This window comes from Mirounga angustirostris, unplaced genomic scaffold (genome assembly GCF_029215605.1).
Source record: "Mirounga angustirostris isolate CCGP_5_RB_7025 unplaced genomic scaffold, mMirAng1.0.hap1 SCAF_2, whole genome shotgun sequence".
Classification (NCBI taxonomy): Eukaryota; Metazoa; Chordata; class Mammalia; order Carnivora; family Phocidae; genus Mirounga; species Mirounga angustirostris.
The window spans coordinates 167,734,083-167,749,896 of record NW_026991710.1 but is presented as its reverse complement, the minus strand read 5'-3'; the positions used below and the strand labels follow the sequence as shown (position 1 = coordinate 167,749,896).

General features: G+C 38.9%; 1 protein-coding gene across 4 annotated transcripts in view; it reads right to left on the bottom strand.

Moving 5' to 3' along the window:
• NSD3 (nuclear receptor binding SET domain protein 3) overlaps positions 1-15,814 on the bottom strand; it is a 121,004-nt gene that overhangs the window by 16,176 nt on the left and 89,014 nt on the right. For 3 of the 4 annotated variants that reach the window (XR_010409683.1, XM_064585533.1, XM_064585534.1), the window contains exons 13-19: positions 15,569-15,766; positions 14,929-15,102; positions 10,746-10,892; positions 7,187-7,370; positions 2,462-2,664; positions 1,635-1,747; positions 569-838 (exon numbers count right to left, since the gene is read on the bottom strand). Coding sequence is in view for 3 of the 4 variants with exons in the window: in XM_064585533.1 (XP_064441603.1) it covers positions 569-838; positions 1,635-1,747; positions 2,462-2,664; positions 7,187-7,370; positions 10,746-10,892; positions 14,929-15,102; positions 15,569-15,766 (1,289 nt within the window). In the remaining variant the exon portion in view is untranslated. The remainder of the gene's footprint in view (positions 1-568; positions 839-1,634; positions 1,748-2,461; positions 2,665-7,186; positions 7,371-10,745; positions 10,893-14,928; positions 15,103-15,568; positions 15,767-15,814) is intronic. The other variant, XM_045879853.3, reaches the window with a different exon arrangement.

The window sequence follows — 15,814 nt, the reverse complement described above, 5'->3', positions numbered from 1 at the left end:
AACTGCCTCAAAGTATAAGAATGAAGATAATTTGTAAGTGTCAAAGACCTCAACTTCTGCCAACTGCTTTTGCATATATAATCTGAGACTGGTAGAAACCCCTTCAAATACGTAGGGCAGGGATTACCATGTCCGCTGGAGAGCAGGGGAAACTGAGGCTCAGGGAGTGAGCGACTTGGCCCTGGCCTCATGGCCATGGAACACTGATGTGGGCACAAAGTCCTGGGTCTGCTAGTTTCCATCCCAGCACGTTCTGACCTTTGCACTCTTTTGACTCTGCGAAGCCTTTTACAGCTCTTTTGCTTAACAAGTAAAAAATATTTCAAAGAGAAAATGACCGATTTTTTCTCCTTTTATGCCTAATCACAGGACACCCAAAGTTTATGTATACTTTATTACTGCCTCTTCCTACCGCTCCCGCTTTGCTCGAGAAGTGCCCAAGTTTCACCACGGTAAGTTCCAAAATTTTGCCATAAATCCCCATGCATTTCATCCCGAAGAGAAGATGAAGCATCTCTAAGAGGCACAGGCCCTGGTCTGTCCCCCCGGTGCCCCCGGCCCCCGTTACCTTCTTAATGCTCCTTTTGGTCCTGAGGCCCCAGCCCCTCCGCTCGGTCTTGATGATCTCGGCATCAGGGTAGAGCCTCTTGGTGAAGCACTGGTTCTGGCAGCGCTCGCCGGCCGGGCACACCTGCGGGTGGCACTCATACTGCAGCATGCGGTTCAGGCACTCCGACTCCAGGCCGCACGGGTTCTCATCGGCTGGCTTGCAGTTGCAGCGGGGAATCTCAGACAGGTCTGCAACATGGATCTGTACCTTTCCTATCACTTTGTTAGCCTGGAAGACGAAGCCACAAAGAAGAGGAAGAATTTAAACAGGAACATCAGACACAGCCAGGCGATTTCTCGCTCGGGCTACTGCCTTGTGGCATGACTCTGAGAAGGCTCTTTTTTTTTTTTTTTTTTAAAGATTTGATTTATTTATTTGAGAGAGAATGAGAGAGAGCCCATGAGAGGGGGGAGGGGCAGAGGGAGAAGCAGACTCCCTGCCGAGCAGGGAGCCCGATGTGGGACTCGATCCCGGGACTCCAGGATCATGACCTGAGCCGAAGGCAGTCGCTTAACCAACTGAGCCACCCAGGCGCCCGAGAAAGGCTCTTTCTATCTTGACCTCAGTTTCCCCGTGCAGAAGCTAAGAACAAGATGGCCCCTACCGAGTGGACAGAAATATCAAAGTCTGATGTAAATTCTCCCTTATTTATCTTGTGTATTTCTTCTTCTTCTCGCTGATGGAAACTTCCTAACTGAAGACAACTGTGGGCTTTCTGGAAGAAGAGGAGCTGAACACCTATATTCTCATTTGGTTGCAGGAGAACCTGGTTGGGCGAGAACAGGATTCCACATGGAACATGGTGCTACTGGCTATGAGAGGGCTGATCAACAACCTCCTCACAGCACAGCAGCTGTGGCTCCCATTTTATGCTTCCAACAAAAGCTCCCGGTCTGTTCTACCGAAGACTGGGTGATAACTGACAAAGGTTTTCGTAAGTCAGAAAGTGCCTTCTAATGACGAAGACAGTGATGCATTTCCTCTTGCCTGTCAGATATGAGTGTTTTCATGGGCAGAGACTCACTTTGATGTGTTTGTAAGGAGGAGGTTTTCTTGAGTTTTTTTCAATCTCTAGTGCTTCTCTGCTTTCTCTTTGTGCTTTCAATTCCTGGAAACGTTTTGCAGCTTCTTCCAGTGCTGCCAATAAGACCAAACAAAGTATATAAATACCAAAAAACAAACAAAAACTGTTAGGAGAGCAGTTTTACATTGCCTTCCCAATGCCCTGGATCTGGCCCGAGGCTTTCTTCTTAAAATTATTCCGGAAATGACCATTTTCCACCAACATAGTGTAACACTGAGAGAAGACATAACTCACGTACGGCTAAAGCTGCTCTGTGCAAGGTGCGGCCTCACAGAGGTCCTACTTCAATAATCAGACGCTTCCAAGTAAAGCAAAAAAAATAACCAACCAACCAAAAAAATCCCCAGTTTTTTACGTTGTACCAGATTTAAATTCATTTTACTCTTACCCAGAAAGCCAAACTTCCTGGAAACTTGTTGCAAAAACAGTTGTAAGGCTCTTTGTGAGCAGCTTTTACTACGCTTCTGTGACAAAGAAGCTTCACTTGATTAAGAAGACTATTTCCAAAATAATCTCTATGTTTGTAGAAAAATTGCTGAAGAAACTCCTTTCACACAGATGGCAGAGTCTACTATACTGAAATGTATTTTTCTAACTGACTGGGTAAGATGTGGCTCTAACGTGACTGGATACTTACAGGCACTGGATCATAACACCTGGTGAAAAGTTCTCTAACACCACAAACATGTCCTATGCAAGTCAGGACATGCTGAGAAATCAACCATGGAGTCTTAGTTTTGAGCCCCTGTAAACATCATCCAACTTACCTTTTTTGAAGGTCTTGTTAATACTAGTCTGTCCCTCAGCAAAGCTTTTGTCTCCTTCAACGTAAGGGAACACTCTGCCCTGGTGTACCCAATAGTAGTCATGAGAACCAAAGAAGAACACAGGGAAGTCCCCCAAGTCATGCTTAAGGCCCTGGATGTTCAGTGGCACAGACCTGGGATTGCAGATCTCTGCTGGCCACCATCTGAAAACAAAAGCAATTGCAGATCAAGAGAATGAACAAATCGTACCATTCTGATACATGGCTGGGCGGGGGTGAGGTTTTGTACGTTGCAATTTTCATTCAGATTCTAAGGACAAAAAATACCTTATCTTTAATCCTGCTAAACCACACAACATTTAAAAATATATTGATTAGTGAATTAATGAAATAGTGAACATAAACTAAACAAACTATACCCTAAACACCCAATCTAGTTTTTTCTTTAAAAATTAATACTTGATATGGGGCTCCTGGGTGGCTCAGACGGTTAAGCGTCTGCCTTTGCTTCAGGTCGTGATCCCAGGGTCCTGGGATTGAACCCCATGTCGGGCTCCCTGCTCAGAGGGAAGCCTGCTTCTCCCTCTCCCTCTGCTACTCCCCTTGCTCCTGCTCTATCTCAAATAAATAAATAAAATCTTAAAAAAAATAAAAATTAAAATTAATACTTGACATAAATACATATCATGAACATACAAATTATAAAACATAAGAACTTGCTACCCAATTTAAGAATTCTAATTCTTAAATTCTATACCAATACTATTCCAAACCCAACTTCAATCCTAAAAAAGTCATGTGTTCCTCCAAATTTGACTTTTTTAAAAAGATTTTATGTATTTATTTGACAGAGAGAGACAGAGCGAGAGAAGGAACACAAGCAGGGGGAGTGGAAGAGGGAGAAGCAGGCTTCCTGCAGAGCAGGGAGCCCGATGTGGGGCTTGATCCCAGGACCCCGGGATCATGACCTGAGCTGAATGCAGACGATTAACCGACTGAGACACCTAGGTGCCCCTAAGAATTAACTTAAAATGTAGGCAAGAGGGGCTCAGTTGGGTGGCTCAGTCAGTTAAGCATCCGACTCTTGATTTTGGCTCAGGTCATGATCTCAGGGTCATGAGATCGAGCCCTGAGTCAGGCTCCGCACTCCGCCCCTGCTTCCCCCACCTTCAGCTCATGTGCTCACTCTCTCTCTCTTAAAAAAAAAAAAAAAAAGGCAAGAGTCTGTGCTCAAATTGTTAAAACACTATTTTGTGTAATAAATATTTTAGGAAATGGTTATTTCTTTTTTTTCTTTTTTAAGATTTTATTTAGGGATGACTGGGTGGCTCAGTTGGTTAAGCGTCTGCCTTCAGCTGAGGTCATGATCCCAAGGTCCTGGGATCAAGTCCCACATGGGGCTCCTTGCTCAGCGGGGAGCCTGCTTCTCCCTCTGCCTCTGCCTGTCACATCCCTGCTTGTGCTCTCTCTCTCTGTCAAATAAATAGAATCTTAAAAAAAAAAAAAAAGATTTTATTTATTTGACAGAGAGAGAGAAAGAGAGCGTGCACAAGCAGGGGCAGAAGCAGGCAAAGGGAGAGGGAGAAGCGGGCTCCCTGCTCCGATGTGGGGCTCGATCCCAGGACCCTAGGATCATGACCTGAGCCGAAGGCAGACGCTTAACCGACTGAGCCACCCAGGTGCCCCGGGAAATGGTTATTTCTAACTCATTTCAAGGTATTAAGTGTATACACAATAACTATATTCACTGGGTCGGTTAGGAAGGGGACACTTTCTGCCAGGGGTTGTTCCGGGTCCTCCTCACTTCCCCCAGGAGGCTTCTCATTGGGGTAACCAGTTATTGAAAAGAAACAGCTTCATGTGACCCAGCTGGGCCTGACTGGAAAAAAACACATTGAGTCTCTGCAAAACATGTGAAAAGAACCTGACCTGCATATAAAATCTCACTGAGCTGTGAACCTCAATGCTTTGGGCTTTTTAAAAATGTAATGTGATTAAAAATTTTTTTTGAGTTTTTTATTTTTTTTATTCATTTGAGAGAGATACAGAGACAGAGAGCACAAGCAGGGGAGAAGCAGAGGGAGAGGGAGAAGCAGACTCCCTGCTGAGCTGGGAGCCCGAAGCGGGGCTCGATCCCAGGACCCTGGGATCATGACCTGAGCCAAAGGCAGACACTTAACCATCTGAGCCACCCAGGCGCCCCGTAATTAAAATTTAAGTATGAAAGTTAAAGATACTTTCTATTCATAACTTTTCACAAAGGAAATACGTAATGGACAGCATGGTGACCACAGTTCATAAGATTGGATTGTATACATGAAAGTTGCTAAGTGAGTAGATCCTAAAAGTTCTTACCATGTCTCTTCAGAGGCTGTTGCCGTGGAGGCAACATTTCAAAGGCATGTCAAAGCTACTAGAGCCATCTGTTTTTTTGTTTTCTGTTTTATTTTACTTTTACTTTTTATTGAGGTAAAATTCACTATTTTAAGTTGTATATACTACAGTTTTTAGTACCTTTGCAATGCTGTGCAACCATAGCAGTCACTCCCTACTCCCACCTACCCTCGGCCCCTGGCAACCAACCACTGATCTGCTTTCTGTCCCTACTGATTTGCCTAATTTGGTCATTTCATATAAACGGAATTGTGCAACAACAACAACGAAAACAAGCTCTTATCACAAGAAAAAAAGATTCTGTAACTATGTGTGCTGCTTAACTGGACTTGTTGTGGTGGTCATGTCATAACATATACAAATACTGAATCAACCTGAAACTAATATAATGTTATGTCAGTTATAACTCAAAAAAACCCCCCAAAAACCCAAGAAAGAAATTTTAAAAAGTAGACATTCTGAAATTTATGTGAAGATCTGAAGGCTTCTTACACTGTTTTAGATATTTCTTATCCAGGAATGTCTTATCAATTGTCAAACTTGCACCCCTTCCCACCCTGGAAAGATATATTTTTAATTACAAAAAGCAGTGCTTCTTTTAAAAATTAAAACAATGCAGAAATGTATAATAGAAAAATTGAAAATGCCTCCCCTTTAATCTTATGTCTCATACTATAACATTAGATGTATTTCTTTCTGGGGTAATGAAAAACAAACCTACAATTTTTTAAACTGTATAAACATATGGAAAGATAATGTATACGCTGTTTAACATTCTTTCTTTTTTTAAAGATTTTATTTATTTGTCAGAGAGAGAGAGAGAGAGAGCACAAGCAAGGGAGAGGCAACCAGAGGGAGAAGCAGGCTCCTTGCCTGGCAAGGAGCCTGACGCGGGGGCTCAATCCTAGGACCCTGGGATCATGACCTGAGCCTAAGGCAGATGCTTAACCAACTGAGCCACCCAGGCCCCCCTAGGCTCAGCATTTTTTACATGTTTAATTTCTTTTTTTTTTTTTTTAAAGATTTTATTTATTTATTTATTTGACAGAGAGAGACACAGCGAGAGAGGGAACGCAAGCAGGGGGAGTGGGAGAGGGAGAAGCAGGCTTCCCGCGGAGCAGGGAGCCTGATGCGGGGCTCGATCCCAGAACCCTGGGATCATGACCTGAGCCGAAGGCAGACGCTTAACGACTGAGCCACCCAGGCGCCCCTTACATGTTTAATTTCTATTTGCTATTCTTTGGCAAACTGGCTCTTTCTCTTCTTTGTCCCTGTTCTAGGTAAGATATTTGTCTTTGCTTATTAAAGTAGAAGTGCAAATACTTTACTGTGGCTTAACATTTGACTTTTAAAACTTTGTGTCTTTTGCCAGAAGTAAAAAATTGCTTATGTATTTAACTGCCAATTTTTTTTGGGGGGGGTGCTTTGAGGCTTTCTGTCATACGTTAAAAAAAAATAGTGTATGTGGGGGATCGCTTCTCAACCTCAAGGCCCCTTATCTTAGCTAAAAACAAAATTTTTAAAGTTAAATAGGTAAGCAAGCAGCATATTCAAAACATAGAGAAAATGACATAGCCATTACTAAAAAATTACAGTACCTTTGAAATTCTATAGAAATATATTTTACTTAGTATTCTAATTGAATAGCAGACTCTTATTGTGCCCTCTTGAATAGTATCTATTTTCTTAGTAAAATGATAAACATATGACTCAAAACGTAAAATGTAGAGTTTTTAAAATATATCGCTATTCTGCTCAGTGGAGGCTTGGTAAGGACAGGCTTCTTAAAAGGAGAAAGTTTTTTGAAAATAATGGCAATCACACATACTTCTTACACTTCATTCTCTTAAGAACTAAAAGCTCTTAATGAAATAATTGCTCTCTTTAAATTCTAAAGAGCTCTCTCCTTGCACTCAGTTTAAAGCTTAGCAGGAACTAAAATGGGCAAAGACAGCTATTTTGAACAGGATATAAAGTCTTGATTTTATTAGAAATCAATATGAATGTATTTGGACACAAAGAAAACATCTTCCCTACTATCTACATTAGACCTTTTATTCCATAATCTAGTAGTACATAGTTCATTAGTATAAAATAACTTTCAGAACATAAAAACAAGCCAACCATCCAATCAAAAAAAAAAAAACTCCAACAACAACTAACCTTCCCAATCCTCTAAAAACCAATTCAAAAGGTTTCTCTTCTCTTTCTTTTTTTAAGGAAGTAGCTCTGTGGTATTCTACCTATCTCCTCACCAGTTTGTATACAGATTATGAGCACCTGTGTCTGAACAATGATTGAATACTTCCTCTTTGTCCTTGGAAAAACTTGCCTGTAATTTCCCAATTTGACCCAAACAATCTGCTTGTAATGTAGTTTCTTGCCAGCTTTACAGTCATTACAATTCCAGCAGCCTTCTGGCATTTCTATGCTCAGGCATTCCGGGTGGAAGGAAGCTGGGCACGATTCACAGCAGAGCAATCTTCCACCTTGAAACAAATAAATAGTCTTAATAACTGAGAAAAGAGGAAAGAGAAAAAGAAAGAGAAAAGAGAACGTTATCTTTTAAGTGCATTAACTCTGAGTCAAACTGGGGGAAAATAAAGGGACTGAGTCAGGTCTATAGTGATGGATTAAAATAGAAAGCAAATGAACACATTTAGCTATTTCAGTCCCTTTCCAGGGCCACATGGCCAGACACTCAAAGCTTTGGAGGAGTATGAAAACCATTACTGTGGTCTTTACCCCTTGAAAAGGTGGGCAATTGAGGTATGAGTTTAGCAGGAGCTATAACTCTTAACAGATGACACAACAGATGCATAAAATCTTTAGACTGAGTAGATTTGAGAGCAGATTTTCAAAGAAATATGTAGCAACTTTCTTTTCTCCTTGAGAGCTAAGAAAGCAAGCAATGGTCATCTTTGTATTTTAATCCAGTGCCACAGTTAACTGAATCCCTTTATAATAAAATTAGCAAGAAAGAAGATAGCCAATAGGTTGACTGGTACTTTTTTCTTTCCATAAAAGAATGCGAAAAAGCAAAGGATTGTACTTTCTCAAATTGGTGATTACATTATCATTTCCCTTTCCAGTAAAAATAAAGAAAGTCAAATAGGCTATACAGCAGTGGTTTGCAACTTTTTCATCACCAAGGATCCCCTTTCCCTTCCTCAGGGACCCATGTTTTTTAATATTTTATCAACCAAAAACAAAACAAAAACCCCCAAACCCAAAAAAACCAAAAAACCCTAAGCCAAAAAAAAAAAAAAACCCAAAAAACAAAGCCCCTGTTAAAGGTAACAATTTCTTCTGTTTTTATTAACCAAAGAAATATATAACTGCCAATCAGAGCTTCTGATCCCAATAATAAAACTAGTCTTATCACATTAAGTTGTTCAAATCATAGCTAAATATAAAGAAACGTATGCAGCCTTATTTTGTGCGAATGTATGATTCTGTTAGGTTTTCTGAAATATTAAACATAGTTCAAAAATTTTTACATAAGTTTTTCTGACTTCATATTGAGAACCACTGCTTTATAGCATAAAACTAAGTAAATGTCACTGTAAAATGAAGTACCATACACAAGGAGATCCCTCTCCAAGTTCCCTAGCAAAATCCTCTCCTTTGAAATGATCTCTGGATTAAGACCAAAACAAGTGCAGCAAACAAAACAAAAGAATATTTTTAAATGTAAAGAAATAGAAGAGATTTGGGGGGAGGTTACCTATTTCTAATAGGTGTTTCAACAAGTGACAGAAGGATGTTAACCACTTTAGATGAAATATAATAAAGACATTTACTGCAAAAAAAAAAATTAATTCTATTGGAAAATCAAGTCTATAACCCATGAATGTACTGAGACTTAAAATCTCATAAGCAAAAGGTTAAGAGCCCTCTACACAACTTTATGAAATCACAGCTCCAACCTTTTGAGGGTTTGCTATCAATTTTCCAGAAAATCTTTTCTTCCTGTAGACTTTCAAACTTCCAACTGATTAACATAAAAACAAAAAGAAAAATCTATATGCAATCAGTGATGAAATAAATTACTATATTTCCTCTGCTTAAAAGATTTTGCTTTAATCATTAAGATTTTTTTTCCTTTGCAGATCTCAATATGGATTCATTGTTCCAATTCTCCAACCTACAGATTAGCTGCCTGAGTGCTCTTAGCCTAGGTAGGGAATTCTGTAAGTTTCAAGTAAAATGAGATAATTGACTTCTCCATCAGAAAGGAAGGACCAGTAGGGAGAGCAGTCTTTGCAAACAGCTTTAGAGGACATGTGATCATTAGAGCTGATGTGGAAAAGTCAGCCTGGCCATTTTTTAACATAATGGAATAGTCCTTAATTAAAATTAAAACTTAAAAGTCTTATTTCAGAGGAAATACAGACCCAGAACCGTCAATGAAAATCATCACGATTTTTTGACAAAAAATACACAAGAAAAATAGAAAAATGAAAATATGAACAATCCACCTTGGTGCTATGCAAGAAAACTGCTTTAGGATGCAAGAAGAAGTAAGACATGGTTCAAGCTAAGCAAATAGAGGGCTCAAAATAATTTCAATTCATGTCAAGGTCAATACTGAGTGCTGAAAACAAAGTAAGAAACAACTGACTTAATCTAATTTTATGAAGGCGCCAGTAGGAAATAAGGCATTTCCTAAAATGAATGCCTCGGGTAGTCTAATTTTATTGCATTATGGAGTTAGACCTCTCTGTCCATCTTTGTTTTAGAAGTAGGTGGTATCACCAGTCAGGTGACATCCTCTGACTTCAGTGGAAAACAAACAAGCAAGCAAGCAAGTAAGCAAGCCAATACTCTCTCCAACCTATTCCTTATAGGTTCTAGTCACCCTGTTTAGTTAGTGGTATTTTCTTTTAGTCATGGGTTGCCACTTCAGATGTCTGACAAAGAGCAAAGACATATCAAGCAGGCAACAAAAAGAATGAGAAAAAAAAAAAAACCAAAACACCTTATTTCAAATATACCCAGTCTATTAGGTATGGATTAATTTTTCTCTAAAGATTCGGAACCTGGCCCCCAGATCATAATGGGAATGTATACAGGAAAAGGCCTTCACCTTCCAGGTTATTCATTTTACCCTCTGGGGTAATAACTCCCTAAGTAATACAGTACTGTTAAATTACCTTTTCCCTGTGTTACAAGTAGGCTATGTAAAGCTAAAAACAAGGTATGATTTTCTCCTATAGGTTAAATTAATTGGGAGAATATAAATATACATTTAGCTCTTGGTTCTCTGTGGATAAACTATCCATAAGCAATTCTTCAGTTGAGCTGGGTTGCCTTTCAATATCCAGTATTTGGGTTAATCTCCCCAGCTGCCCACCAAAGCCTCCCAAGAGAAGGGCAGCTAGTTTTCATAGCATCCTAACAAAAACATTTAAGAAACAAAAAGATAGCATATACCCTAAAATCAAAATTTTAAGTATCGATATCTTGGTTTCTCTTTTAATAACCTACCCAGGTTTTTTAGTTGAAAGTTCATAATAATTTATATCATGTCTATTCTTTTCCAATGGTAGTTCTACATCAGGCAAAAGAGCAAGAGCCTTTAGAATATCTTTCTATATATAAAGCAAAATCCCAGCCTTTCAATTGTAGTAACTCACAGATATATGGAATGTGTGAGAATTTATTCAAGGAGAAGAGTAAGTAGGTAAGAATTTGTAATAATGGAATTATTTTAAGCCCTTTTTAATAATGTTGCAGCCACATGAAGACACAGTCACAACCACCAGGCAGAATTTACCAAAAGCAACAGATGGTGCTTGACAGGCATACATTTCCCCCCTTCATTTAAAGAGGAAAAAAAAAAAAAAGGAAATGCAAAAATAAAAGAGAGAAACTATTTTGATTATTACCTTTCTCACATTTCTTTTTGGAAGCTGACGAAGAAGGAATCATAGGTAATTTCATCAACTCTGCACGATTTGATTCATTCAGTAGGTAGTGGGACTTATAGGCATATGAACTGAACATGGGGTCTGAATGGTCCTGAACTATCAGCCCTATACGAAACAAACAGAAAGAGATGAGCTGCAATGAAACTACCCATGATTCCATGAGGGAAAAAAAATAAACCAACATCTATTATGTAGCTGTGCTAAAAACTGGGGGCGCGGGGGGGGGAGAATATGAAGAAAAAGGAAGATCTGACAGAAAAGCCTTGCCAGAGTTATTAAAGGGAGTTTGAGCTACTCAGTGCCTTATCCCATAAAAACCTACACACCCAGAAGAAAACTAAAACTTAATTTGGAGATGTAAACTGCATTTGACGTCATACTTAAAACCCCCTATGGAAGACAAAGCTACATTCCTTAATATTTACAAGTACTATGATGACAATCCAAAGAACAAAATGACATATCACTTAATAGCAAATAAGAGTTATTTACATAACATGGTAGAGACACTGATCCACCTTCAACGTATCAAGGAGTACTGAAAGGCAGAATTGAGTCTCTCCTCTAGTCGTATCTTGAGATGTACTCAAATAAATTCTAGCTTTTTCTGCCAGATAATGAAGCTATTCTCTATCAATATGACACATGATTTTAAAGGAGCCATAATTTGTTGAACTTCACTGAGGTAATGCAAACTGTTTACATTTCTTCCCTGCCATGATATAAACTAAAGACAGTTCTTCTGACCTACCAATCCAGCTATCCTATTGGAGGGAAACAGAAGATCTCCTTTAACCCACTTGTGATGCCCACTTCTCCGCTCCCTCCCATCCCCTTCCCCCCTTTGTTGAGTTCACTACAGGCCATTCCTAAACCTAGGGCAGTGTGAGACCAGGGAACATTTCTCTGTTTGGTGACTGGACAGTTCACAATGATCTGGACTTTAAAATACGGATCATGAGAGCAGTTTTATAGAGATCATTTTGAGAAGAGGGAAGAGTTTTGTTTTTAAAGGGGTTACCATTTGCTTTTTGCCGTGGGTGTTATCTTCATTTGGTGCTACCCTACACTGAGAAAGATTTAAGAAACATCTCCGACCTGGAGGACAGAATGGGACTTAAAATTGCTAATTGGTAACAGCATAAAAGTCTTCTAAAAAAAGTTATACAATGTCAAATGAATTTCATACATGTAACAGAGAGAAGCAGTGTAGTGTAAAAAACAGTGGGTTTGAAATGAGAAAGATTGGGTGCAAATGCTAGTCCCTCTATTTAAACTTCTGCAACCTTCAAGTAAATGATGTAATCTGTGCTTCGGCATTCTCATCCATATAAAATGGGGCAATAACTCCTTAAGGCAACTGTGACAATTCACTCAGATAGCATATCCAGTAGAGTTTGATTTACAGATACAAAAAAATTGCTATTATTAAAATGAAAAGAAAGCCCTAATCTACCTTCTCCATTATAAATTACCATTACAAAGAGAGGGCGAGAATGTTAAGTAACTTGATTTTACAAACACGCCCCACCACCACCACCTGCCTGGATGGAAGGAAAGCCTAAAGGATGTGTGTATACTACACTGAAATATGATGGGACACTTTCTATGGCACCATGAGGGTCAGGGGTGGAGCAGTGTTCCTCTAAACCTTAAAACATTTCTAAAAACATTTCTAGATAATCATTCAGTCCTTAAGAATTAGCTGAATGATTTTAAACAATCAATAACCATGAACTAAGAGAAAAATCCTTTGTGAGGAGGGAAAGACTCCGTATAAGGCAAGAAACAAAAGCAAAACAAACTAAGTTTTCTAATACCAAAACATACACAATTAAAGCCTCCTTTTTTATGTGTGGATTTATTACAATTATGTCTCTTTTTTTTTTTAAAAAGGAGACCTCTGTAAAAACTGATGAGAGAACATATATTATTTACTTGTGAAAACTGTTGACTTAAGCCTTCTCAAATCCCAACATCTGATCTATTTAGGATAAATTTCTATATTTTGGAAAGGAAAATGACAGTTTCTATTTACTGTACAAAGTTTCATAGTTAAAATATTTGAGAATTAAATAATCTTGATTACACAGGCATTTAAATACAGTATATCTTTCAGATATCTATCAAATTGTTAAGATGCAAATACAGGTCCTGTAAAACGTGAGTTTTCCCCTCATTTGCATTACTTCAAACTTTTAATCAAAGCATCTAAGTTAAACTTTAAATGGTTAGTCTCTATAAAACTAGGCTCCTTGACAATGGGCCATTTTCTGCCTATCTTAAATTGAAAATACCTGTTTTAAATGTTTCCCAATTATTGAATGAAAAGAAAGGAGTGGTTAATATATTGATGGTACTTGATTCAGAATGTACCAAGTAAGCCAACATGATAGTTATGGAGTTGACATTTAAAATGTTGGCTCAGGGGCGCCTGGGTGGCTCAGTCAGTTAAGTGGCTGCCCTGGGATTGAGTCCCACATCTGGCTCCCTGCTTGGAGAGCCCGCTTCTCCCTCTGCCTCCCCACCCCTCCGCTCATGCTCTCTCTCTCTCTCACTCGCTCTCTTGCTGTTGCTCTATCTCAAATAAATAAATAAATAAATAAATAATCTTTAAAAAATAAAATAAAATGTTGGCTCAGTTACACACTCTCTAGCATGCACCGTGTGTTTGTGTGTGCGTGTGCAAGTAATACTAAGTGCCCAGCAAGGTAGAATAAAATGTTTACAAAGCGAGAGAGACTTCATGTTATCACTGACACTCATCTGTCTCTAAAGCTAGCCATCCAATTGATAATTCACTATTTCCATACTATCATCACTTTCTCAGGCATGGGGAGACCATAAAGACATCAGGGGTGACTTTTTATTTCTTTTGACTATTCGAATCCTTGCTGCCACCTGTTATAATGTGGCACAAAATATTTCAGACCTACTCCTCCATGTACCAGCCAGGTTTCAGAGCAGAATACAGTTGTAATTGCTCTGGTAAAGAAAGACACAATGCTTTCCCTCTAATAGCACACAGCCCCAGGTGCTTACTGCAAACTCTGGCAAACTGAAAGCTATACATACCATGGACTCAGCTGGCTGCCAGAAGGACTGCCATTTACTTAATCTTTTACTGCCAACCTCTTCTGGCTTTTTTTTTTTAAAACAAAAGACACCATACCAAAACAACTCAAGATCTGTCACACTACCTAAATTCTATTTTAAAATACTTTATAGTACTTCCACCAAATTAAAATAACTATCTCCTAAAGGAAAAAACAAACAAAACCAAGTAAAACCAAAACCAAACCGAACACCTCATCTTCAGTTTAGTCTAAATATAATTTAATAGGCCTGATACACCATGGAGTCCTTTCAATTATTTCACCACTAAGGTAAGTTCAGAAAAGTTAGTATTTGTATTAAAAAAAAAACAACACAAACAAAAAAACTGCATCAGGGGATATTAATTTCTAAAATGTTTAATACTAAAAACTGTTTTCTTATAATACAGCTGAGACACTGTAAAACTGAATACTCTGTATTATATTCAACCAAAGAAATCTTATTTTCTATTTATCACGAACTCAAGTTCATTGACCCCCTCAGGGACACAATAATTGTTTTTACTTGATCAATCTCTTGGCATACTTAAATATCAACAGGTGGCAAGTAAGAAAGCTTGTATCGCCTGACTCTTAGCTAACACCACCACATATGTTGTCTTGGCTGTATCCCATCAGGCCTTCCTCAATGCCAGACCAAAACAGGATAAAATACAATGTAAACAATTAAAAAATAAATGTGCTTATCTTGCCTTCCAAGTGAAATCTCAATCAGTTGAAAACTCTGGATTAAAGAATATGACATGGGAAGAGTCTACTTTGAACAGAAGAACTGTTTGCAGAAGGGAATAGATTAATCTTTTGATGCTCCATACAGGAACACTAAGAACTTATCTGTAATTCTAAGTCACTAAAAAAAATGCAGATATTAGGTTAGAGAAGAATAAATATTCTAACAATTTGAATGTTTCATGTTATAAAAGGGACTACTGAAAGTGTTAATCTCTCGGGGATATAACTGAAACTCTAGTTTGATGGGGAAATATGCCACTGAACTCAAAGAAAGAAAAAGGACTGACACTCACCTCTTGCACAAACGAAACAAAAGCCTACATTTATGGCCGAGGAAGCCTTGGTGCTCCGTTTGGAATGATTACTACAGATGAGCATGCAGGAGGATACAAATGTGCTGCCGGCAGCAATGCAAGCCTCTCCGGAGTGATAGGCTACCGGACACCTCAAACATCGCATCATGCGACCTGTTTAAAGACAAATCAGAAAAAACAAAATCTACGTAATCAGGCCTCAGCTGGATATAAAGTGAGCTTTTTGGAGTTGGGCTCTTTTGGGTTCCATGGGATACTGTTATGGTAAGATAATATTTTTCTCCACACGTGTGGTTCTGTCATTCCTATGCAGGACCCTAAATGCAGTGCCCATTGAGAGATCCCTCAAAAAAAAACTTGTTGGCTCTGATGCCGGAGATGGTGGTCTCAATGTCACCTGCGAAAGAAATTCTCAAGGGTAATTTTGAACATACGGAATTTTCTTCTCATGATCTGAATTAGAACCTAATCTCTACTTACCGTGCTATTGTGGCTGAGCGGTTACATCTACAGATGCAGAGAGGGATAATTACCTAATACTCTTAAAAATAATGTGCTTATCATTTGCTACTGCACTTAAAAAGAAAAAAACCTTAGTCCCCTTTTAACTCTGTTTTACCTTTACTTGCTTTGTAGATATCTTTCTCCATGGAACAGGCAGAGCAACAGTGCTGAGGACAGCGGAATCCTTTTGATTCAAAGATGGCAGTGGGGAATTTGCGGACACAGGCTTCGTGATAAAATTTCCCACAAGCACCAACAGAGCAACGCTTCACATCTGTACCAGACACTTTACACGAAAAACACAGGTGCTGTCCTGAAAAATTGGTTGAGGAACACAGATTAAATAAAATCTGATTAAAGC